Raw genomic sequence first — 27,151 nt, forward strand, 5'->3', positions numbered from 1 at the left:
AATACGCAAACTAGAGGGGGAAGCCCTCTCATCCTCCTCCCACTGGGGGAAACTAAAGCACAGAGGTCATTCAGCAAATGAATCTCCAAGTGGAAAAATATAATTACAAGGAGTTTGGTGAAACTTTCTACTTGGAAATAAAAATTACAGAGAACTACACTGGGAAGAAATCTTTCTTGCTGTGTCTTCCTCTTGCTACCTTTTCTAGAAGAAAAATCTGGAAGAGAAGCCTTCGGAATAAATGAAGAATTCAAAGGATTTTGATGTCAAAGTACTATACTGACATTCAGAGAGATGGCAGGTAGGAGCTTTTGCAAGAACACATTTTGACATCCAATAAGAGTCAAGGTGAGGTATAAAAATAACAATTTGATATTCTATCTATTTAGCTGTTCTTGTTGTGATGAAAAATTTCAAAAACATACAAAAAAGTATAGATGACAGAATAATGAACCACCATGTAATCATCATTCAGCTTAGACAATTATCAAACAGAGTTTTTAACAAGGTTCATCTTGTTTCATCAAGATACATTTGGAAAAAACATTAAAGTCTGTGAGTTTATTCTTTGTAGTCCCTGGAGTTCTACATTACAGGAAGTAAGATGTGTTACTTTAACTGTGCTGGACAACTGCTGAAGACACTTGTCCTCTGCCTGTTATTGTTTCTCAAACACTGCCACTACATTTCTTGTCTTTCTAAGTTTTATAAAGTTAAAAGATGAAATTTAAGTTTTTTTCAGTTACCTATTCTAATATACCCAAATATTTCTGAAGAACACATACTTTAGTCCTAAAATGCCTTTCTGTTCTGAGACTGTACATTTTTTGTACCATAATATATTAAAATAGATTAAACATATTGGTTTTAGCTAAGATAATTTAGCTTTAACATTCGCTAGTGATTTACTATAGATCTTTTTTTTATTATACTTTAAGTTCTGGGATACATGTGCCGAACATGCAGGTCATAGGTATACACGTGCCATGGTGGTTTTCTACACCTATCAACCTGACATCTACATTAGGTATTTCTCCTAATGCTATCCCTCCCCTAGCCTCCCACCCCTCCGACGGCCCTGGTGTGTGATGTTCCCCTCCCTGTGTCCATGTATTCTCATTGTTCAACTCCCACTTATGAGTGAGAACATGCAGTGTTTGGTTTTCTGTTCTTGTGTTAGTTTGCTGAGAATGATGGTTTCCAGCTTCCTCCATGTCTCTGCAAAGGACATGAACTCATCCTTTTTTACGGCTGCATGATTTACTATAGATCTTAATTGCTACTTGAGAATAATCTTTACAAAATGCTTACCAATATTAGCATAATGTTTCTTTTCTTGTGTGTTTGTAGATAGTTCATACATGTCTCCATAAGCACGAGCAAATCGCCACATAAACTCTATTTCATCTCTAAACTGAAAAGAAAAGATGAAATTGCCTGTTAAATTAACTTGATAACTTGTCTATTCTATTCTTGTTTTCTACTGCAACTTCTTAAAAATTTAGGCAGGTAAACTGGTATTTATAGATTATTGAATCTATGTATATGCATATTTCAGTGTGAAACATTTTTAATCCAAATACTCATGACTAAGAAATATGACCTAATGTAGTGTTACATTTGGATCTTAAAACCAATTAATATTATCCAGACACTAGCTTCATCTATGCAGAGGACAGATTTGATAGGCACCAAAATCTAGAAATTCTTCCTGAGCTGTGGCATCCTTTTCTTCCTTTCCTTTCCAAGTTATCTGTTATCAATATAATGAGCATCTCAGTTAATATCTGTAAATTGAAAATGCAAATACTCAAAAGAGCAGTCACTTTTTAAATTTAAATTACCTAAATATAATCCTGGAGATCTATCAAGTTTTAGACAATGTGTTTAGAGTTGCTAAATCCTCAGACAAATAGAGATTTATTTCTCCATGGGACACTGCAAACTCTTTTAATTTTAATTTTTATTTTTTTATTTTTTTTATTTTTAGTGGTGGTGGTAAGAGCTCTGGACAGGCTTTTCTTATTCAGACCCAACATTAAACACTGCAAAATTAACAAATGACCATTGGTAGAAATAGCTTTAAATATCCATATCTGTCTCAAAATATTTGTTAAATATATAAATTAGTAAAAAATAAATAAATCTGCATAATTATAGCTCTAGTTCTCATTTTTATGACCTTAGAGTCTAATAAACTTTTACATTTACTTTTTAAAAATTTTACACATCTTAAATAAAAAATAAAATAAATTTTAAAAAATTTTAGTCATTTTATAGAGAAATTTTACATCAATCATTTAGCTTGTGGGACCCATGACACAATTATTATAGTTATAACTGAATGAGATGGTGGATTAAATTAAAAAATGAAACTATACGAAGTGCTATTGTTATGTCTCTTACCTTTTCTTTGTGGTCACAAAGTAGTTCAAAACTCTCCGACTTGCCAGACTCACTCATACGTAAATGATCTACCTTCTGAAGAAGGACATCTAAATTTAATTCCTCTACATGTGTGTTAAAAGCCTTAGGGACTGGAAAACTCTGTTCTTCTGTGTCAGTATTAGCTGTAATATACCTAAAATCGCAGAAATAATCATCAACTCCTTTGAAAGTTATGTATAATAGCCAGAGCAATCCTTTTAAAATGCAAGTCAAATCATGCCCCTCTTATGCTTGGAACTCTGCAGTGGCACCTGCTTTCACTCAGAAAAAGCTCCAGTCCTAACAAAAGTCTACAAGTCCCTGCGCAATTTGCCCCCGATCTCATTACCTCTTTGATCTCATTTCCTACCGCTCTTCTTATTCAAATACACACAGGTCACCTAGCTGCTCCTTCAATATTCTAAGTACGTGCCTACCTCAGAACCTCCACTTGCTGTTCCCTTTAATGAAATGCCGTTCCCTTAGACAGCCACATAACTCACACCCTCACCTCCTTCAAGTCTCTGCTCCAATTTCATTTTCTCAATGTGGCCCATCCAGACCACTCTAATACCGTAATCCCCACATTCCCTTCATCTCTAACCTCCCTCATCATGCTTTTTTCTTTTCCCATAGCATGTATTACCTTCTAACATACTGTATAATTTACTAATCTACTACATGTGCTGTTTGTCAGTATCCTCCCCAGTAGAATGCAAGCTCCCTGATGGTAGGTTCATTAACTAATGTATCAAGTGCCTAGAACAGCACTATCCACTGAATGTTGCTGAATGGATGATACAGAGTTGTAGGAACTCAGCAGGCACTCAAAACTGTGTGTGTAAACTCACACAAACACATATTTATAGTTCAAGATGATCTAAGTTTAAACTTTAACTTGGTTTTTAAAAATTAGTACTATCGCCCACATTTCATTTTTGCCAGCAAACAATGCAAACAACTTATTTTTATTAATTCAGACTCTACCTATTCTAAAAAGGTTTTAAGGAGGTATACAAGGATATATAACATATAAGAGAATAAATTAGAAATAGTGAAAAAACAGAAAGGCCAAATGCGAATGAAGTCAATATAAAAAACACACAAATTTTAGATAGCTATACCTTTGCTACAAAGGACACAAATGTTCTTCATTTTCCAGAGCCAATGCAATCAGCTTCACAACTTGCAGCTTCCATTAGATAGAAACAAACAAAAATACTAACAAAGCAAGTTCTTAAATTTCTTGCATATGCCTTATAAAGAAGACACTGTATGAACTGATCTCCCACTTCTTCAATAACATTCTTTACTAATGGAAACTCTACTCTTCCAATTGCTCAAACCAAAAAACTTGGAATCATCCTTGATGCTTTTTTCTTTCTCTTAAGCAATACCCAGTCTGTTAGCGAATCTTGTTGGTTCTATCTTCAAAATACATCCACAATCTAGCCACTTCTCCCCACTTCTCCCCACTACCACCTTGGTCTAAGCCTCCATCATCTCATCTGGATTGCAATGACCCCTTATTGCAACTCTTTGCTTTAGTCCTTGACCCTTATATTCTATTCTCAACACAGTAGCAAGAATAACTCAGATCATGTCACTCCTTTGCTCAAAATCTTCCAACAGATGTCCAAGTCAGAGTGAAAACCTAAGCCCTTTCAGGGGTCTACAGGGCCTAACATAACCCGGCCAATACCTCTGGCCTTATCTTCTATCACTTTCCTGCTTGCTCACAGCATTCCAGAAATTCTAACTTCCTTGATATTCCTTGAACACATCAGTCATGCTCCTGCTTTAAACCCTTTGTATTTTCTCTTTCTTCTGCCTGGTATGTTCTTCTCCAGATATTCACATAGTTTACTTCTTTGCATATTTCATATCTTTGTTCAAATGCAATCTTCTTATTATTGCAGATGTTATGATTATTTACAAAAAAACAAAAAATCTACAAATTATGATTAATAGGAGAGTTTAGCAAATTGGCTGAATATAATATTAACATATGAAAGTCAGTTTATTTCTACATATCAGCAAAAAACTACAAACATAATTAAATAAAATATTCAATTTGCAGTGACCTCAGAGAATATCAAATGGCTAGGAATAAATCTAACAAAAGATATATGAAAATTTGAGGGAGAAAATTATAAAAGCATATTAAAAGATGTTTATAAAATGACCTAAATTCAAGGAGAAATATATTACATTCATGGTTTAGAAGAGACTTACACTCCCACACATTAATAGTGGGAGACTTTAAAACCCCACTATCAATATTAGACAGATCAACGAGGGAGAAAATTAACAAGGATATTCGGGACTTGAATTCAGCTGTGGATCAAGAGGACCTAATAGACATCTACAGAATTCTCCACCCCAAATCAACAGAATATACATTCTTCTCAGCACCACATAGCACATATTCAAAAACTGACCACATAATTGGAAGTAAAACACTCCTCAGCAAATGTAAAAGAACAGAAATCATAACAGTCTCTCAGACCACAGTGCAATCAAATTAGAACTCAAGATTAAGAAACTCACTCAAAACTGCACAACTACATGGAAACGGAAAAACGTGCTCCTGAATGACTACTGGGTAAATAGCAAAATTAAGGCAGAAATAAGTTCTTTGAAACCAATGAGAACAAAGATACAACATACCAGAATCTCTGGGACACAGCCAAAGCAGTGATTAGAGGGAAATTTATAGCACTAAATGCTCACAGGAGAAAGCAGGAAAGATCTAAAATCGACACCCTAACATCACAATTAAAAGAACTAGAGCAGCAAGAGCAAACAAATTCAAAACCTAGCAGAAGATGAGAAATAACTAAGATCTGAGCAGAACTGAAGGGGATAGAGACATGAAAAACCCTTCAAAAAAATCAATGAATCCAGGAGCTGGTTTTTTGAAAAGATCAACAAAATAGATCGCTAGCCAGATTAATAAAGAAGAAAGGAGAGAAGAATCAAATAGACACAATAAAAAATGATAAAAGGGATATGACCACTGATCCCTCAGAAATACAAACTACCATCAGAGAGTACTATAAACACCTCTATGCAAATAAACTAGAAAATCTACAAGAAACGGATAAATTCCTGGACACATACAACCTCCCAAGACTAAACCAGAAAGAAGTCAAATCCCTGAATAGACCAATAACAAGTTCTGAAATTGAGGCAGTTATTAATAGCTACCAACCATAAAAAGCCCAGGTCCAGACGGATTCACAGCTGAATTCTACCAGAAGTACAAAGAGGAGCTGGTACCATTCCTTCTGAAACTATTCCAAACAACAGAAAAAGAGGAACTTCTCCCTAACTCATTTTATGAGGCCAGCATCATCCTGATACCAAAATCTGGCAGAGACACACACAAAAAAGAAAATTTCAGGCCAATATCCCTGATGAAGATTGATGCAAAAATCCTCAATAAAATACTGGCAAACCAAATCCAGCAGCACATCAAATAGCTATCCACCACAATCAAGTCAGCTTCATCCCAAGGATGCGAGGCTGGTTCAACACATGCAAATCAATAAACATAATCCATCACATAAACAGAATCAATGACAAATGAGACCAATGAGATAATCTATTGATTATCTCAATAGATGCAGAAAAGGCCTTCGATAAAATTCAACACAGCTGCATGCTAAAAACACTCAATAAGCTAGGTATTGAGGGAACATATCTGAAAATAATAAGAGCTATTTATGACAAACCCACAGCCAATATCATACTGAATGGGCAAAATCTGGAAGCATTCCCTTTGAAACCCAGCACAAGACAAAGATGCCCTCCCTCACCACTCCCATTCAACACAGTATTGGAAGTTCTGGCCAGGGCAATCAGGCAAGATAAATAAATAAAGAGTACTCAAATACAAAGAGAGGAAGTCAAATTGTCTCTGGTTGCAGATATCATAATAGTATATTTAGAAAATCCTATCATCTCAACCCCAAAACTCCTTAAACTGATAAGCAACTTCAGCAAAATCTCAGGATAAAAAATAAATGTGCAAAAATCACAAGCATTCCTATAAACCAATAATAGAGAGCTAAATCATAAGTGAACTCCCATACACAATTGCCACAAATAGAATAAAATACCTAGGAATACAACTTAGAGGGGATGTGAAGGACTTCTTCAAGAAGAACTACGAACCACTTCTCAAGGAAATAAGAGAGTACACAAACAAATGGAAAAACATTCCATACTCATGGATAGGAAGAATCAATATTGTGAAAATGGCCATACTGCCCCAAATAATTTATAGATTCAATGCTATTCCCATCAAGCTACCATTGACTTTCTTCACAGAATTAGAAAAAACTACTTTAAATTTCATATGAAACCAAAAAAGAGCCCATATAGTCAAGACAATCCTAAACAAAAAGAACAAAGCTGGTGGCATCACACTACCTGACTTCAAACTATACTACAAGGCTACAGTAACCAAAACAGCATGGTACTGATACCAAAACAGATATATAGACCAATGGAATAGAACAGAGGCCTCAGAAATAACACCACACATCTACTACCATCTGATCTTTGACAAACCTGACAAAAACAAGCAAGGGGAAAGGATTCCCTATTTAATAAATGGTATTGGGAAAACTGGCTAGCCATATGCAGAAAACTGAAACTGGACCCCTTCCTTACACCTTATACAAAAATCAACTCAAGAAGGATCAAAGACTTAAATATTTAAACCTAAAGCCATAAAAACCCTAGAAAAAAACCTAGGCAATACCATTCAGGACATAGGCATGGGCAAAGACTTCATGACTAAAACACCAAAAGCAATTGCAACAAAAGTAAAAATAGACAAATTGGATCTAATTAAACTACAGAGCTTCTGCACAGTAAAAGAAACTATCATCAGAGTGAACAGGCAACCTACAGAATGGGAGAAAATTTCTGCACTCTATCCATCTGACAAAGGGCTAATATCAAGAATCTACAAGGAACTTAAATAAATTTACAAGAAAAAACCAAACAACCCTATCAAAAAGTGGGTGAAGGATACGAACAGACACTTCTTAAAAGTGGCCAACAAACATATGAAGAAAAGCTCATCATCACTGGTCATTAGAGAAATGCAAATCAAAACCACAATGAGATACCATCTCATGCCAGTTAGAATGGCGATAATTAAAAAGTCAGAAGCAACAGATGCTGGAGAGGATGTGGAGAAATAGGAAAGCTTTTACACTGTTGGTAGGAGTGTAAATCAGTTCAACCACTGTGGAAGACAGTGTGGCAATTCCTCGAGGATCTAGAACTAGAAATACCATTTGACCCAGCAATCCCATTAATGGGATATATACCCAAAGGATTATAAATCATTCTACTATAAAGATACATGCACCTGTATGTTGATTACAGCACTATTCACAACAGCAAAGACTTGGAACCAACTCAAATGCCCATGAGTGATAGACTGGATAAAGAAAATGTGGCACATAGACACCATGGAATACTATGCAAACATAAAAAAGAATGAGTTCATGTCCTTTGCAGGGACATGGATGAAGCTGGAAACCAACATTCTCAGCAAACTAGCACAGGAACAGAAAACCAAACACTGCATATTCTCACTCATAAGTGGGAGTTGAACAATGAGAACACATGGACATAGGGAGGGGAACATCACACACTGGGGGCTGTCGGGGGTGGGGAGCAAGGGAAGGGGTAGCATTAGGACAAATACCTAACATAGATGATGGGTTGATGGGTGCAGCAAACCACCATGGCACATGTCTACCTATGTAACAAACCTGCACTTCTGCACATGTATCCCAGAACTTAAAGTATAATAAAAAATAAAAACAAAGAAAAAAAAGAAGGAAATGTCCCAAATCAACAACCTAAACCGAAATATTAAGAAACTAGACAAAGAACAAACTAACCCAAAGCTAGCAGAAGAGAGGAATAAGAGAGATTAAATCAGAAATAAACATATTAGAGAATAGAAAAACAATAGAGGAAATCAATGAAACCAAGTTTGTCCTTCAGAATGATCAACAAAATTGATAAACCTTTAGCTGGACTACAAAAAAAAGGAGACTAAATAAATACAATCAGAAATGAAATAGGGGACATTACTGATTTTATAGAAATAAAAAGGATTATGAGAGTAATATGAAGAATTGTATGCCAGCAAATTGATCAACCTAGATGTAATGAAAAAATTCCTGGAAACACACAAACTACTAAGTCTGAATCAGGAATAAACAGAAAATCTGAATAGATCTATAACTAGTAAAAAGTAATTAAAAACCTCCCAAAAAGTGAAAGCCCAAATATTTGGTGGCATTTGACAGTGATGTCATACAACTTGAAGAACATCTGAAGAACAATTAACAGCAGTCTTCCTCAAACTCTTCCAAAACACTGAAGAGAAAGAAACACTCCCAAGCTCATTCTGTGAGGTCAGCATTACCCTGATATCAAAGCTAGACAAAGACACTACCAGTAAAGAAAACTAAAGACCTGATCCCTGATGAATACTGACAAAAACGTTCTCAATGAAATACCAGCAAACAGAATTCAACAACCCATTAGAAGGATTATACATCACAACCAGATGGAATTTATTCCAGGAATGCAAGGAAGTTCAATGTAAAAATCAGCCAATGTAATATACCTGTATTAGTCTGTTTTTACGCTGCTGACAAAGACATACCCGAGACTGGGAAGAAAAAAGAGGTTTAATTGGACTTACAGTTTTACATAGCTGGGGAGGCCTCAGAATCATGGCAGGAGGTGAAAGACACTTCTTACATGGTGGCGGCAAGAGAAAATGAGGAAGAAGCAAAAGTGCAAACTCCTGATAACTCCATCAGATCTCTTGAGACTTATTCATTATCACAAGAATTGCACAGAAAAGATCGGCCCCCATGATTCAATTACCTCCCCCCGGGTCCCTCCCACAACATGTGGGAATTCTGGGAGATACAATTCAAGTTGAGATTTGGGTGGGCACACAGCCAAACCGTATCAATACCACATAAACAAAATGAAGGGAAAAACAACCCATAATCATCTCCATTGATGCAGAAAAAGCATTTGACAAAATTTGTCACCTTTTTATGATAAAAACACTCAAAAAACTAGTAATAAAAATTAACTGCTTCGACATATTAAAGACCATATATGAAAAGTCCACAGATAACATCATATTCAATGGTGGAAGGCTGAAAGCTTTCTTAATTAAGATTAGGAACAAGACAAGGGTGCTCTTTATCACTTCTATTCAACATAGTACTAAAAGTCCTAGCCAGTGCAACTAGGCAAGATGATGAAATAAAGGCATCCAAATTAGAAAGGAAGAAGCAAAATTATCCTCTGATCACAGACAACACAATCTTTAGGTAGGAAAAAAACCCTAAATATTTCACACACATACACAAAATAAGAATTAATAAAATTCAGCAAAGTTGCAGGATAGAAAATCAACATACAAAAATCAGGTGTATTTCTATCCATTAACAATGAGCTATCTGGAAAAAATTATAAAAATAATTTCACTTATAATTGCATCAAAAGTGTAAAATACTTAGAAACAAGCTTAACTAAGGAGATGAAAAACCTACACTGAAAACTACAAAACATTGTTGAAAGAATTTAAATAAGATACAAATAGAAAGACATCCCATGTTTGTGGATTTGAAAGTTTATAATGTTAAGATGTCAATCCTACCCCAAATAATCTACAGATGCAATGCAATCCCTCTGAAAATCCCAATGACATTTTTTGTAGAAATAGAAAAATCTATCCTGAAATTCATTTGGAATTCCAAGACACCCCAAATGGCCAAAATAATCTTGAAAAATAAAAACAAAGTTGGAGGTCTCACACCTCCTGATTTTCAAACTTACTACAAAGCTACAGTAACCAAAACAGTATGGTACAGTGTGGTGTAAAGACAGATGTATAGGCTGGTGAAAGAAAATGAAAAGCCCAGAAGTCAACCACACATATATGATCACATGACTTTTGACAAAGGTTCCAAGACCATTCAATGGAGAAAGGGTAATCTCTTCAACAAATGGTGTTGAGAAAACAGGATATCCACATATAAAAGAATGAAGTAAGACCATTACTTAACATCACACACAAAAATTAACTCAAAATGCATCAAAGACCTAAATATAAAACCTAAAGCTATAAAACTCTTAAAAGAAAACATAATGCAAAAGCTTCACAACAGTGGATTTGGCAATGATTTATTGGATATGGCACTAAAAGCATTGGCAATAAAAGAAAAAATTGATAAACTAGACTACCTCAAAACCTAAAACTTCTATGGATCAAAGGATGTAATCAACAGAGTAAAAAGGCAACCCACACATTGGGAGAAAATATTTGCAAATTATATCTTTTTTAAAGGGTTAATATCCAAAATATATAAAGAACTCCTACAAATCAACAAAAAAAAATTTGATTTTAAAAAAAGGGTCAAGGGACTTGAATTGGCATTTCTCCAAAGAAGATATGCAAATGGGCAGCAGTCACACGAAAAGATGTTCAATGTCACTAATCATTAGGGATATTCAAATAAAAACCACAATGAGATACCACCTCATACCCATTAGGATGGCTACTATAACAAAAAACAAAACAAAATAATAAGTGTTGGCAAGGTAGCGGAGAAACTGGAATCCTTCTACACTCTTGGTGCAAATGTAAAATGGTGCAGTCACTATGGAAAACAATATGGTAGTTCCTCAAAAAATTGAAATATAATTACCATATGATCCAATAATTCCACTTCTGGATATATACTCAAAAGAATTGAAAGCAAGTTTTCGAACAGATAGTTGATGCATGTGTTCATAGATAGTGCATTATTCACAATAGTTAAACATGGAAGTGACCCAAATTGTCCACTGATGGATAAAGGCTATGCAAAATGTGATATATACATACAGTGGAATATTATTCAGCTTTAAAAAGGAAGGACATTCTGACATATGCTGTAACACGGATGAACCTTGAGGACATTATATACTATGCTAAGTGAAATAAGCTGGTCACAAAATACCATACGATTCCACTTATATGAGGTACTTGGAGTAGCCAAAATCATAGACATAGAGTGATGGTTGACAAGGGCTGGGGAGAGAGAGGAGTAGAGAGTTCTTATTTAATGGGTGGAGAGTTTCAGTTTTGCAAGATGAAAAGAGTTGTGGAAATGGATGGTGGTGATGGCTGTACAACAATGTGAATGTACTTAATGTCACTGAAACACACATTTTAAAATGGTTAAGATGGTAAATTTTATATTTATCATAATTTTTAAAAATTAAAATCAAAAGACAATTTTTTTAAGACATATGCTAAGAAGAAGAGAAAACCACAAAAGTAAAAATAACATCTTAGCCCCATGATATAAATTTGGGGGACATTTTATTAGGATAATTAGAAATAATGCAAATTCCTTTCCTCTACAAAATCTAATTGTATTCTAACTTAAATATTTTCAATTGCTTACATGCATTTTTATTCATTAGCTACTTTGATAAATACTTGATAATAGTCTTTGTTAATACAATGGGAAAAAAATGAAAAACATTCATTTTTAAAAATAAAATTTTGGGAGTCTAATATACATACTTTTTCCTGATTTCAGAATTCCTTGAATGCCCAGATTTGCACATACATGAATGTGTATTAAAATTACCTAGTTAAAAGATCTGGTTTCTAAATATTCTACATATTCCACTATAATATTTTAAACTTCTAATTTGATTCTTGTGTTAATAAAAACATTATCTGTCAGTGGAACATCGGGCATGAGAAATATAGCTAGCAAGGCTGATATATATGAAAATGTGTGAATTGATGAATATAGCTCTAGAGATTATATAAGAACACTATTTCTAATGATTACAGTATGATAAAAGGGGATACCAAACTCTCAAAGAATGTATTACTTTTACAAAGTCCACACATCAAGGCTTGATGTTATTTTCAGACCACAAAAGTATTATAATAGTTACTCAGAAATCTGAGATTAGCCCATCTTCAAGCAGTAAATTTGAAAAAAGCTTGAAACAAAATCACCTTTGACTTCCATACTCCAATAACATCAGTAAACTAACTTTCAAAACTACAGCAATTAAATTTATGCTGCAATGTAGGAATCTTTTTCAGAAAATGCAGTGAAGCTTGGTGAGGAAACGGGAGTTATGAGAAATGAATTCTACAGACTGAAAGTGGCTGGTGGGAAAACTATTTGAGGTGCCCTTCTAAGGAGGGTAAAGTCTGAGGTGACCTTATTTTAGGAATTTCAATAGGTGAAGATCTGTCTTCATCTTGAAACAAGACAGCAAAGTCTTCATCTTCAAACGGGCCTGAAGTTAATTCGCTTTGAGGTGGGATAAATCAACCAGAATTTTTATTAGATGAAGAAAATCCAGCTTTATGGAGGAATAGGAAAGTTCCACTTTGAGAGGGATGCTGTGGAATCATGACTGGAGAATGATCTGTGCTGTAACTTTCAGTACCAGGATGAAGGAAATCTTTTAAATCTTTACAAAATTGGCCCCTTTGTTGAATATCAGTGGCAATTCCATTTTGTTGATCGAGAGAGGAAATATCACTTGCAAGAGAAAAGAAGGATGATGTGCTTTGTTGATAGGAGGCTGTATCAATAGTGTTCCCAAAGGCTGGAGAAGTAGCATTTGTTTCAAAATTCTTAAAATTTTTAGTGTTATATTCAGGAGCAGAGATGGTTATGTTTTTTAGCATCAGTATTACTTGAAATTTTAGAAAAGATTTCAATTTCATTTAGATTAAACACATTCTGGCCACTTGCTTGAGGATCAAAAGAATTGGCACTGTTGTAATAGGAAACTATACTTAGTTTACGGGATAAGAAACGTCTTCTGCGGGACATAAAGCTACCAAAATGGTCTGAGGAAGATTTTAAATCAGTGAAGCTTGTGTCTTCTTCAGAATCAAAGTTAGCTCTACTTTGTTGCCAGTAAGGGGAAGCATTTCTTTTTTGAAATCCAACAAATAAAGAACATCTTCTTTCAGAGAAAGATGGACTTGATACAGATGATAACCTTCTACTTGCTTTGGCTGAATTGACTTTACGTGTTACAGGGGAGTAAGGTGTTTTATGACCATGAGATATACTTGGTTGTGAAATAGAAGAGGCTCCACGATGCTGGACGTCTGTACTAACTTGATCTTCTGGAGAACATCGTTGGAAGCTCTGGTCCTCTTTGCAGCAGCTAGAGTGAGAAAAGGGTCAAATGAGGAAAAAAAATAGGGAGCAGAGTGGAGACCTGCCAAGCCTCCTGAAGAATAATATCCACCTTTTGGTGTCCACCAATTGGTATTGTTTCCATACTAATATGGAAACAGCAAGGAATAAGAATAGGGGAGCTTAAGTTAATGGTCACATAGATGTACCCTAACGTACGCATGAGTCTAAAAGGTTATCTCTACCTACACAGTACCTACCCACACTATTAAACCTTGGGAAAAGAAGTTGAAAAAATCAGGGAAGCAGGTGAAAGAAAGATCAGGGGAAACATATGCAAGGATACCAGAACAAAAAGATTCCCAAAGGAAAAGACAGAACTGGTTTTAAAGGTAATAAACCACAATATCTGTTGGAGACTACTAACTACTGTATTTAAAGGAGTTAAGGAGAATAAACTTATATTCTGTTGACTAATTGTATTTTAAAATATTAACCATGGATGAAGCACAGTCTCTCTGGGGAGAATGTTTCAAGTGAATATCCGGACAGTCCAGGATATCCAGTTATTATGGGAAACAAAGGAGAGCACTAAAGCTTGGTTTATGAATATTTTCAATGTTCTTTTAGCACATGTTGAAGTTTTTTTCTAAGGCTTACCACAAGCACTTTCCCATTGTGAATTTAATCCAAAGTAAGTCTCTCCCTTCCCTTCTAGGCCATCATCCTTAAGCCATAAAATGCCCTGTATAGGTGGAACAGGTCAGAAGACTGAATGCTCAAGGTGCATGTGGAGTTAACATGGCAATAACAGAATGTGATGACAGCAGACTCTAGAATCTCATGACATCAGTTTATATTAGAACTGTTCTGTAGCTCACCTTTCTCTGAAGCTGGAATTCACATGGCTGTGGAATGTGTTTCTACCTTCACTGTTCGAGGAGTCATCCAACAAATCCAGGGGTGGGAAAACAGCTGGATGAGGACAATAACATATATGACACCTGTACAATCCTTTACCTTGGACCATCTCTCTCACCAGCTGCCTTCCACACCCCTGTCCTGCTAACTCCTTCTTTCACTTGAACATTCTTTACCTCAGATTTTTGCATCCTTCAGTGATATGGAAAAGCAACTGTTAGAGACTTTGGCCTAAAGATACATTGAGAAGGGAAAAAAAGTTTAATAAGTGGCAAATGTCATTGCCACCACAAACGAAACAAGCCTCGTCCACCTTGGCAGTAAAGTATGCCATCTGACTGCTTGGGCCATTTGCACAGATTATGGGGATATGCTGTGGCACCATTTATTACTCCTCAGAACAACTGACACTCACCTAAATGCAAGGTTAATAGAGTTATTAGAAAAGAAACACTGTCCTTTCTTATCTAAACCAATTTGGGCTACTGTCCCCATAACAGTATATGTGTATGTGTATAACTACCTACGACATGAAACACCCCCTCAAATACTTTTATTTACTGTGCAATTTCCTGATCCTAAATACTACTACCACCTCTAGCGTTTGCTCCCTTCCTAACACCCCACTGCAGGAAACCCTTGAACAAATTCCTTTTAAGAGACCCAAAGCTCTCTAATGTTCACCATACAATGGTCGGATTTGTAATTTGATTTTAGTTTACACATAAACTAATAAAGTAATCTCTTACTGTATCACGGATGCTGGCAGAAGACATGAGATTCCTGGGTTAGAGACAGAAGACTTATGTTACTTACAGCACAGCAAAGCAGCATGATCACCAGGACATTTACATTGGTTCTCCTTTGTCCCACATTGCCACAGGGCCAATGCAGAGGGCCCAAGGACACTTGCATTCACAGTGGATTGTGTTACAGGAAAGAATGCTGAGCTTAGATGATCTACCTTAGATGACCTGCCACCTCTACAGCAAGTAGTAAGCAAATCTGCTAAACCTGCTCTTGGTCCTGAAGGGAAACAGTAACTCATTCTTCAAGGTTGCTCACCAGAACCCTGAAAAATGGCCCACATAAAGAATGATCAGGGCCTTACATGTGTGGCTCATGTAGCAAGATGTCTGGGAGCACAAGAAGCCCAAGGGGGACTGTCTATCTCTGTAGCAATCTATTACATTTTCCCTCTCTTGTGAGATTACTGTCTTTTGTTCCTAAGCCACACTAAGGTCTAATTGTCATTTTCCAAAAGGATCTCTTCTGCATATTGCAAGAACAGAATATGTAATGCTTATAAAGTTTCTATAAGAAATTTTTCTTTGAAAAATTGGGCCAGCTTGTTGTTTAACATTCCTACCAATAGCCTCTAAAAGAAGCATCTGCTCACTGAGCTACCCCAAAGGAAATAATTATTTGTAACTAAATCTCAACACTGCCAATCACTGCTGCTCAGTCGAGGTAATAAAGAGGTCACATCACTCCCCCGACCCTATTCAAGCAAATCTATGATTATGCAGACACAAAAAACGGGGATGAGGAAGAAGATCCAGATCTGCTCAGACATCAGAAAAGAAATCTCATACCAGTACAGGTAATATCTAGAAGCTGTTTAATATTGTTCTAGGTGAAGAACTTATCTGACCCTCTAAATGTCCACAAATTGCCTCCTTTTGGCTTTTTAAGAGAACCAAAATTAGACTTAGCCCAAAAGCAATAGTAACCCCTTATAATGACAAGCATCTAAAACATGTTCGTCCTTCAATTCATTCCCAATTCTCTTTATTATCAATTCCATGACCCCAGGTACCCTCTGCTTTTATCATGCCCTATGGCCACCCAACCCTCCTCCTTTTCTACAACAGCCACTCTATTCTCACCAAGGTCAATATTCCATCATTATACTCACTGTGCCCAATGAACCTTTTGTTTATCTGTAACCATAATTACCACTCATTAAAACAAAAATTTCATCATGATTGCTCAGGTGGATGTTAGCAAATCTTCTAGAACAAAGCTTCTCAAATGTTAGGGTGTATAAGAGTCATCCACAGAGCTTGTTAAAATGCAGATTCCTGAGCACTGCTCCCAGACATTCTGATTTGCTAGGTCCGGGGTATGTCCTGAGAACATGCATTTCCCACACTCTCACAGGCAAGATGGTATGCTGATGTTGCTGGTCCACGGACCACAGTTTGAGTAGCTCTGTTCCAGAACATATGGGTCATGACGACCCCCAGAGTCGAGGCAGAAGCGTCTTCTGAGGTACCTCACAGCAGCTGCCTATCTAAGCTGGAGTCTAGAAGACAGTGAACAATACCAGGACTGAATGTCCCCCTCCTGGTACCTAGATGACAAGTCTCTTCAGAGAATCTATATTACACACGGGGAGAAGTAGGAGGCACAAGGGGAGAACCCTGACTGGGACTGAATCCTTAACACAAAGAACATGCCCCAAACTAAAAATTGACTGAGTTAACTTGAATTGACAAATTTAGGTTTTTCCACATTATTCAAAACAAATATTGTGAAGTACTCTGAACTCAGCTATTGAAAAATGTGTATCTTTAGCTGATCTGAGTGTAGTATTATTCCTCAATAATAATATAAACTATTCAATTCATTACATTAATTTAGTTGTTTTTATAGTTTATCAAATGTGCCTGATTGTGGACAGTAACAGTAATATTCATTTTTAAGTTAGCACCAGGTTAACTGTTGTATGTCCTTTCATTACAACATTAAACTCTCCACGTAAGTTCCCTGTTTGTAGTTTGTTACTGAGATGACATGACTGTCTGTATGTGACTTGTGAGGCAGAAAAAGTATGGTTTTTTTTATGAATTTAGCAAAAATATTGGTTATTTTATACATATTAAATTTCTATGTTATAGAAATTCTACTTTCAGAATTTTCTCATCCATATATTATTTTGAGAGAAAGAAGTTTATTAAAATTAATTCACTGAATAACTCAAACAGAAAGTCAAATACCACATATTCTCATTCATAAGTGGGAACTAAATAATGTGTACACATGGACATTGAACATGGAATAATAGACAGTGGAGACTTCTCGGGAGGGTAGGAGGAGGTGAGGGATGATCTACCTTAGATGACCTTGGGCCAGCTTGTACAGGTACAAGTACACTATTTGGGTGATAGTTACACTAGCTCATACTTTGCAAAATAGCCATGTAACAAAACTGCATTTTTACCCTCTAAATCTACGAAAATCAAAATTAAAAACCTAATTTCAAAAAATAAAATAAATTCACTAGACAGTAGTTACTAAAGGCATTGTAGTCAAGAATCTAGAACAGGACACAGTCAAAGGTTTGAAATGATGCAAAAACAAGCTGGATGTAGTTTTGAAACAATGAAAACTATAAGGTCAACAAGTACATATGCATTCTAGCAACATTAGATAATTTGTTTTCTTCTCTATACTCTCCACATCCTCAGCCTTTTGCCTCTCTATCAAGCTCACCCTAAAAATCCCCAAATCTGGATCAATTCAATCACCAGGGTTCTTACTCTCATATATGAAATGGCAATAACTATTGAAAAAAAGAATCATCCAACAGTGAAGACTGGTATATAGTCTTGAATCTCAAATGGGGCAACCACCTCCTGAGTAATCCTTATTAATGTTTCTAGTTAATTCCCTCTTCTACTCTCCACACCTGCTCTTCCAAACTTTCTTCCTTCACATGATCATTCATCATTAATACAAATACTTCATGATAATGTATCATGTGCTAAATGATAAAGTGTGCAAAGCACTGGGAACACCACAGTAAACACATTAGTGCAGACTCTTAAGGAGGTCAAAGACCTAAGACATGTAAATTGATAGAGGACAGGAGAGGGGTAGTATAGGGAAGAGAAAAATAAAGCATCTTACCTTTCTTCCTCAAATGTGTCAGTGTCCATTCACCTCTACCCTAACAGATGGCCTACAGTCCACCCTCCCTGAAAAAACTAAAGTTATAAGGCAGGAACTCTTTCAACTTCCAACCCCTACACCCCTCAACCCCTACACCCACAAAGGTATCTACTTTCTATTTCATAGAGTCAGAAACACCATCAATTGTAAGAAAGAAAAAATTGTTGCCAATAAAATTATGATTCAGTCCTATAATGCTATTAATTGATGGTAAGATACGTCTTGATTTATGAGACTTAAATGTTAAAAATGTTCATCTTAGAATTAATGAAATACAGTATGTTGAACCCACCTGTGCCTTCTTAGTTAGGTTAGGCTTAAAAAGGTATTCAAATGGAATTGAGGTGAGTTTTATACATGGGTATTCACCTTCAGCGGTCAAGTCTGAATCCAGCAGGTATTTCATATACACCTTCACCTTATTCCCCTTCCCTTTATCCCCTAGGATACTGTTTTTAGAGCATTCTGACACCGCGTACTTTCCTAACTGGGGATGAGTAAGGCGAGAGGCAATGCAGCAGAGTGGTAAAGTGTATAGACTCTATCCCTTACCAGCAAGTTGCCTAATCTTTCCTAGACTCCACTGCCTTGTGTCTAAAACCTCAGAGTTAATGTGTATATTAAATGAGATAATAAATATAAAACATTTAGCACAGGATCTGGAAAAAATTATAGATGGAGTTGACTTCCATTTTCTTCTGTAATACCTGTGTAGTCACAGAACTGGGGTCTTTTTCTTTCCCTTATCTGTAATTTTGATTTTGTATATATTGTATCTATTTGTACTAGGCATTAGAGACTTGTAGAAATCTAAGTATTACTCTTAGTGCCAAGGTATTGGGGTACCCAGATTCATTTGTAGACGTGCTGGTAGAGTGAATGGATGTTGGACACTTCAAGTTTTGAAGAAGGCACAGGAGGATCACTAGACGAGGCTTCTGAAGACAAATGTGTCCAAATTGGAATCCATGACCAATAGCACGTAAGCTCTAAGAGTGCAAGGGCTTTGTTATCACTGTACTCATCTACAAGAGTTCACAGTGGCTGCTCAGAAAACATTTGTTTTAGAAATGAATGAATCTGCAAATGTGTTCTGTCTTAAGAATCTATTGGTTATTATATTTATAGATTTAATGGTAACAGGGACAGTGATTAGGAAAATAACAAAATGTAGAGAAGAGCTTAACCTTTTCAAGCTAGTACTTACTCCTTTACTAGGGGCAGCAATGCTACTTTATATTGTCAGTTTCCATGTTACCAGATACTATCTTGAGCTTAATAAAGTTTCCCAAGAGTCTGCAAGTGATGCCATTCTTTCTTCGACATGTTATCCCAATACCTAAGGTGTACTGCTGCTAAAAAGGTCAGGTGACACCTTGTTTCATAGGTTATTTCCTTTGTTTTGTTTCTGATATTTTTTTAAAAGGCCCTTTTCCTGCATCTTTACTCTTGCCCTCTGTATTGGCTTCTTCCTTGTGGCCCATAAATATGCTCAAGTATCTCTCAGGTGAAAACAAAAACAAAAAGTGAAACATAAAATATATGTTCTCTGAACCTGATACCCCTTCTTAATTACACATCCTCCTTCCATCTAAAGTCAAGTTCCTTGAAATAAGCGCCTACCCTTCTGGTGTCCACATCTTTACCTCTCTTTCATTTGTCCAGGCCTAGATCAGGTTTCTGTACTTATCACTACCCAGCAAATTCTCCTGCAAAGCTTCTCAGTAAGTGACCTCCTAAGTCTCAAATCCGGTAAACACAGTTCAGTCCCTATTTTACTTGACCAAACACATTAGAAGTGAAAGGCTACTGTTAAATGTATTTTTCTACTTCAGAGGTTGGTAAACTATACCCTGTGGGCCTAATCTACCAGCCACCTGTTTTTGTAAATAAAGTTTTATTGGAATGCAGCCATACTCATACTGCCTATGGCTGCTTTCACACTACAATGGCAGAGTTTTGAGATGGAGACTGTATGGTCCTCAGAGCCTAAAAATCTTTTTTTTTTTTTTTTTTTTTGAGATTGGCTGTTTTTTTTAAATTGTATTTTCAATGAGAAATACATCACCTGTGTATAAAATAACTCCTGAAAAATCCAAGAAGTACAGATACTATAAAACTAAAGCAAACTCCAGTTATGAGACACTACATACATCATGCAAAAACAACAGCCTCAACTCCAGGTTATGAAAACTAAAACTAAAAAGTCACTACATGGAAAAGGTCCAAGTTTTCAGCTTGGCAAAACTTGGGTGGTGCAGTTACACAAAATGTTTAATAAATGGAACTGTTTTCCCCTATGTGTAAACAAAATGACAAGACTAAATCTGTGCCTGGTAATTTCAATCTAACACTGAAGTTACACAAAATACGCAGACACCTTATACACTTCACCTGTTAGCATGACCATATGACCATCTTTTTTTCTTAGGTGGTGGGGGAGGGGCAAAGTGACTGTGCAGAGCAAAGATATGGGGGTAGAAATATTGTATATTAGACATTATAAAGTCACGGTGAAAAAAAGCCTCAATTAACGCATAGCCTAAGGGGGAAAAGACTACCCTCCAACTTCGCAAAGTTAATTTAGAAGGACAGGGGAAGAGTTTAACTGCAGTTTAACATGAAAAATGCATATATAATAGAAGGGAGCGCAATGAAGGATTCATGAAATATACAGCCTAAAATTCTTACAGAAAAAGTTTGCCAATTCCTGTTCTAGTACATTTAATACATCTGATCATTTCCTTCTAATTTATAAAACAATTCATTTTTTAAAAGAATTTATTTTAGACATAATGCAAAGCAACTTTATTATCTCAACTTTCATTAGCATCTAAAACAACATGAGACATGCATTATTAACCACATTTTAAGATAAATAAATTGAGGTTTGGAGAAGTGAAGTTACATGGTTAAAGGCTGAACCAGGATTCCTGCTTGGGTCAGAATGATTCTAAAACCTATGGCTTTTTACCACTATTCTGAAAATCTTGTCCTCTCGGTTTCTGTGACACCTTTGTCCTCTGGTTCCTGCTCACTGCTTTGACCAGTCATCTGTCTTCTTTTTCAGGCTTATCCACCTCTGTCCTCTCCTTCAGTACTGGTTCCAGAAAGCTCTGTACTCCACTCTCTTCTCTCTTCCCATGCTACACATTGTGCTTGAGCAATGGCATCCGTTCCCACAGAATCCAGCTTCATAAACATATTAGTGGGATGCCCAGAACGTGAACAACTTTCCAGGGAGAAATGCTTCTCTCAGCGTTTAGCAGAGTTTCCTTTCATGGGTGGCACGTGGATGGCTGCTCATGCTGGCAGTGGCTTCAATCTCTCAGCAAGTCCTGCCCAGGAAGGTCTAGCATCTGGCTGCAGGATGGAAAGATGCTTGGCACTTACTGCCTTTTTCTTGGCCTTTAGGGTTCTAGTTAATAGAACCCTAAAAGACCAAAAGCATCACTCTTTACCATCTTGCTAGATTTTCTTTTAAAAAATCTGTTTTACTTGTGAGACTTTGCTTTGTTCCCTGCTAGATCTCCAGAGTCCAGACAGTGCCTGCCACAGAGTAGACACTCACACTGAATAAATAAGGAGACTTCAATTGTTAATGTCAACTTTTCTTTTTTTAAAAGAAATTCATAGAAGAGGACTAAATGGCAAATGAATGGGAAAGTTCAATCTCACTGGTGTTCAGGGAAATACAAATTGAAAAATAATTACTTACAATTTCGTCTTCATCAGGTTGGCTAAAATTAAAAAGTCTGACAATATAAAAATTTGTATGGGAAGTAAGAATTCTCATATACTGCTCATAGGATGGTAACTTGGTGCACTTTAAGGAATAATTTAGTAATATATAATAATAACATAGTTAGTCTATAACTCGGGACTTCAAATGTATACTTTCAAGAAATTCTCCACATATGCCTAAGAAATTATGAAGGAAAGTGTTCAATAAAGCATTGTTTATAAGAGCAAAACGTGAGGATTCCCAGGCAAGATGGTCGAACAGAAACAGCTCCAGTCTGTAGCATCCAGTGAGACCAACACAGAAGGCAGGTGATTTCTGCATTTCCAACTGAGGTACCTGGTGCATCTCACTGGGACAGGTTAGACAATGGGTGCAGCCTATGGAGGGCGAGGTGAAGCCGGGTGGTGTTTCGCCTCACCCGGGAAGTGCAAGGGGTTGGAGAATTCCCTCCCCTAGCCAAGAGGAGCTGTGAGGGACTTGCTGTGAGGGACAGAGATACCTGGCCCAGATACTACACTTTTCCCACAGTCTTCACAACCCACAGACCAGGAGATTCCCTCGGGTGCCTACACCACAAGGGCCCAGGGTTTTAAGCACAAAACTGGGCGGCTGTTTGGGCAGATACTGAGCTAGCTGCAGAATTTTTTTTTTTTTTCTACCCCAGTGGCACCTGGAACACCAGCGAGACAGAACCATTCACTCCCCTGGAAAGGGGGCTGAAGCCAGGGAGCTAAGTGGCCTAGCTCAGCGGATCCCACCCCCACAGAGCCCAGCAAGCTAAGATCCACTGGCTGGAAATTCTCACTGACAGCACGGCAGTCTGAAGTCGACCTGGGATGCTCCAGCATGGTGGAGGAAGGAGCGTCCACCATTACTGAGGCGTGAGTAGGCAGTTTTCCCCACATGGTGTAAACAAAGCCACCAGGAAGTTCAGACTGAGTGGAGCCCACCGCAGCACTGCAAAGCGGCTGTAGCCAGACTGCCTCTCTAGATTTCTCCTCTCTGGGCAGGGCATCTCTGAAAGAAAGGCGGTAGCCTCAGTCTGGGGCTTATACATAAAACTCCCATTTCCCTGGGGCAGAGCACCTCGGGGAAGGGACGGCTGTGGGTGCAGCTTCAGCAGACTTAAACATTCCTCTCCGCCAGCTCTGAAGACAGCAGTGGATCTCCCAGCCCAGTGCTCAAACTCTGCTAAGGGACAGACTGCCTCCTCAAGTGGGTCCCTGACCCCTGTGCCTCCTGACACGGAGACACCTCCCAGCAGGGGTCAACAGACATCTCACACAGGAGAGCTCCCGTCAACATCTGGTGGGTACCCCTCTAGGACAAAGCTTCCAGAGGAAGGAGCAGGCAGCAATCTTTGCTGTTCTGCAGCCTTCACTGGTGATAACCAGGCAATCAGAGTCTAGAGTGGACTCCCAGCAAACTCCAGCAGACCTGCAGAAAAGGGGCCTGACTGTTAGAAGGAAAACTAACAAACAGAAAGCGATAGCATCAACATCAACAGAAAGGAAGACCACAAAAAAACTCCATCAGAAGGTCACCAACAACAAAGACCAAAGGTAAATAAATACATGAAGATGAGGAAAAACCAGTGCCAAAAGGCTGAAAATTCCAAAAACTAGAATGTTGCTTCTCATCCTAAGGATCGCAACTCCTCGCCAGCAAGGGAACAAAACTGGACAGAGAATGAGTTTGACAAATTGAGAGAAGTAGGCTTCAGAAGGTGGGTAATAACAAACTCCTCCAAGCTAAAGGAGCAAGCTCTAACCCAATGCAAGGAAACTAAGAACGTTGATAAAAGGTTAGAGAAATTGCTAATGAGAATAACAAGTTTAGAGAAGAACATAAATGACCATGACCTGATGGAGCTGAAAAACACAGCACAAGAACTTCATGAAGCATACACAGGTATCAATAGCCAAACTGATCAAGTGGAAGAAAGGATATGAGAGATTGAAGATCAACTTAATGAAATAAAGCGTGAAGACAAGATTAGAGAAAAAAAGAATGAAAAGGAATGAACAAAGCCTCCAAGAAACATGGGACTATCTGAAAAGACCAAACCTACGTTTGTTTGGTGTACCTGAAAGTGACAGAGAGAATGGAACCAGGTTGGAAAACACACTTCAGGATACTGTCCAGAAGAACTTCCCCAACATAGCAAGACAGGCCAACATTCGAATTCGGGAAATACAGAGAACACCACAAAGCTATTCCTCGAGAAGAGAAACCCCAAAACACGTAATTGTCAGATTTACCATGGTTGAAATGAAGGAAAAAATATTAAGGACAGCCAGAGAGAAAAGTCGAGTTACCCACAAAGGGAAGCCCACCAGACTAACAGGAGATCTCTCTGCAGAAACTCTACAAGCCAGAAGAGAGTGGGGGTAAATATTTAACATTCTTAAAGAAAAGAATTTTCAACCCAGAACTTCATATCGAGCCAAACTAAGCTTCATAAGTGAAGGAGAAATAAAATCCTTTACAGACAAGCAAATGCTGAGGGATTTTGTCACCACCAGGCCTGCCTTACAAGAGCTCCTGAAGGAAGCACTAAATATGGAAAGGAAAAACCAGTACCAGACACAGCAAAAACACACTAAAATGTAAAGACCATCCACACTATGAAGAAACTGCATCAACTAATGGGCAAAATAACCAGCTAGCATCATAAGGACAGGATCAAATTCACACATAACAATATTAACCTTAAATGTAAATGGGCTAAATGCCCCAATCAAAAGACAGAGACTGGAAATTGGATAGAGTCAAGACCCATTGGTGTGCTATATTCAGGAGACCCATCTCACGTGCAAAGACACCTATATGCTCAAAATAAAGGGATGGAAGAAGATTTACAAAGCAAATGGAAAGCAAAAAAAAGCAGGGTTTGCAATACCAGTCTTTGATAAAACAGACTTTAAACCAACATACAACAAAAAAGACAAAGGGCATTACATAATGGTAAAGGGATCAATGCAACAAGAAGAGCTCACTATCCTAAATATATATGCACTCAATACAAGAGCACCCAGATTCATAAAGGAATTTCTTAGAGACATACAAAGAGACTTAGACTCCCACACAATAATAGTGGGAGAATTTAACACCCCACTGTCAATATTAGACAAATCAATGAGACAGAAAATTAACAAGGATATTCAGGACATGAACTCAGCTCTGAACCAAGTGGACCTAATAGACATCTACAGAACTTTCCACCCCAAATCAACAGAATATACATTCTACTCAGCACCATATGGCACTTATTCTAAAATTGACCACATAATTGGAAGTAAAAGACTCCTTAGCAAATGTAAAAGAATGGAAATCATAACAAACAGTCTCTCAGACTACAGTGGAATCAAACTAGAACTCAGGATTAAGAAACTCACTCAAAACTGCACAATTACATGGAAACTGAACAACCTGCTCCTGAATGACTACTGGGTAAATAACAAAATTAAGACAGAATAAATAAGTCCTTTGAAACCGATGAGAACAAAAATGCAACGTACCAGAATCTCTGGGACACAGCTAAAGCAGTGTTTAGAGGGAAATTTATAGCACTAAATGCTCACAGGAGAAAGCAGGAAAGATCTAAAATTGACACCCTAACATCACAATTAAAAGAACTAGTGCAGCAAGAGCAAATAAATTCAAAACCTAGCAGAAGATGAGAAATAACTAAGATCAGAGCAGAACTGAAGGAGACAGAGATCGAAAAACTCTTAAAAAAATCAGTGAGTCCAGGAGCTGGTGTTTTGAAAAGATTACAAAATAGACCGCTAGCCAGATTAATAAAGACGAAAGGAGAGAAGAATCAAATAGACACAATAAAAAAATGATAAACGGGAGATCACCACTGATTCCACACAAACTACCATCAGAGAATACTATAAACACCTCTACGTGAATAAACTAGAAAAACTACAAGAAATGGATAAATTCCTGGACACATACACCCTCCCAAGACTAAACCAGGAAGAAGTCAAATCCCTGAATAGACCAATAACAAGTTCTGAAATTGAGGCAGTAATTAATAGCCTACCAACCATAAAAAGCTCAGGTCCAGAGAGATTCACAGCCTTATTCTACCAGAGGTACAAAGTGGAGCTGTTACCATTCCTTCTGAAACTATTCCAAACAACAGACAAAGAGGGACTCCTCTCTAACTCATTTTATGAGGCCAGCATCATCCTGATACCAAAATCTGGCAGAGACACAACAAAAAAAGAAAATTTCAGGCCAACATACCCTGATTAAGATTGATGCAAAAATCCTCAATAAAATACTGGCAAACCGAATCCAGCAGCACATCAAAAAGCTTACCCACCACGATCAAGTTGCCTTCATCCCTGGGATGCAAGGCTGGTTCAACACACACAAATCAGTAAACATAATCCATCACATAAACAGAACCAACGACAAAAAACCACGATTATCTCAATAGATGCAGAAAAGGCCTTCAATAAAGGCCTTCAAAACACCCCTTCATGCTAAAAACACTCAATAAACTAGGTATTGATGGAACATATCTGAAATAATAAAAGCTATTTATGACAAAACCACAGCCAATATCATATTGAACGGGCAAAAGCTGTAAGCATTTCCTTTGAAAACTGGCACAAGACAAGGATGCCCTCTCTCAACACTCCTATTCAACATAGCACTGGAAGTTCTGGCCAGAGCAATCAGGAAAGAGAAAGAAATAAAGGGTATTCAAATATGAAGAGAGGAAGTAAAATTATCTCTGTTTGCAGATGACATGATTGTATATTTAGAAAACCTCATCGTCTCAGCCCCAAATCTCCTTAAGCTGATAAGCAACTTCAGCAAAGTCTCAGGATACAAAATC

At 37.2% G+C, this 27,151-nt stretch overlaps 2 protein-coding genes across 8 annotated transcripts in view; both read right to left on the reverse strand.

Moving 5' to 3' along the window:
* RMDN2 (regulator of microtubule dynamics 2) overlaps positions 1-27,151 on the reverse strand; it is an 85,856-nt gene that overhangs the window by 44,314 nt on the left and 14,391 nt on the right. For all 7 annotated transcript variants that reach the window (XM_063618137.1, XM_063618135.1, XM_055241530.2 and 4 more), the window contains exons 3-4: positions 2,407-2,581; positions 1,312-1,414 (exon numbers count right to left, since the gene is read on the reverse strand). In XM_063618137.1, the coding sequence (XP_063474207.1) occupies positions 1,312-1,414; positions 2,407-2,581 (278 nt within the window). The remainder of the gene's footprint in view (positions 1-1,311; positions 1,415-2,406; positions 2,582-27,151) is intronic.
* Positions 12,419-14,781, reverse strand: LOC134732512 (uncharacterized). The gene is made up of 2 exons (XM_063618138.1): positions 14,549-14,781; positions 12,419-13,695 (listed from the first exon to the last, which is right to left on the reverse strand). The coding sequence occupies exons 1-2, from the start codon at positions 14,695-14,697 to the stop codon at positions 13,173-13,175; spliced, it is 672 nt and encodes a 223-aa protein (XP_063474208.1). The 5' UTR covers positions 14,698-14,781; the 3' UTR covers positions 12,419-13,172.

This window comes from Symphalangus syndactylus, chromosome 14 (genome assembly GCF_028878055.3).
Source record: "Symphalangus syndactylus isolate Jambi chromosome 14, NHGRI_mSymSyn1-v2.1_pri, whole genome shotgun sequence".
NCBI classification, from domain to species: domain Eukaryota; kingdom Metazoa; phylum Chordata; class Mammalia; order Primates; family Hylobatidae; genus Symphalangus; species Symphalangus syndactylus.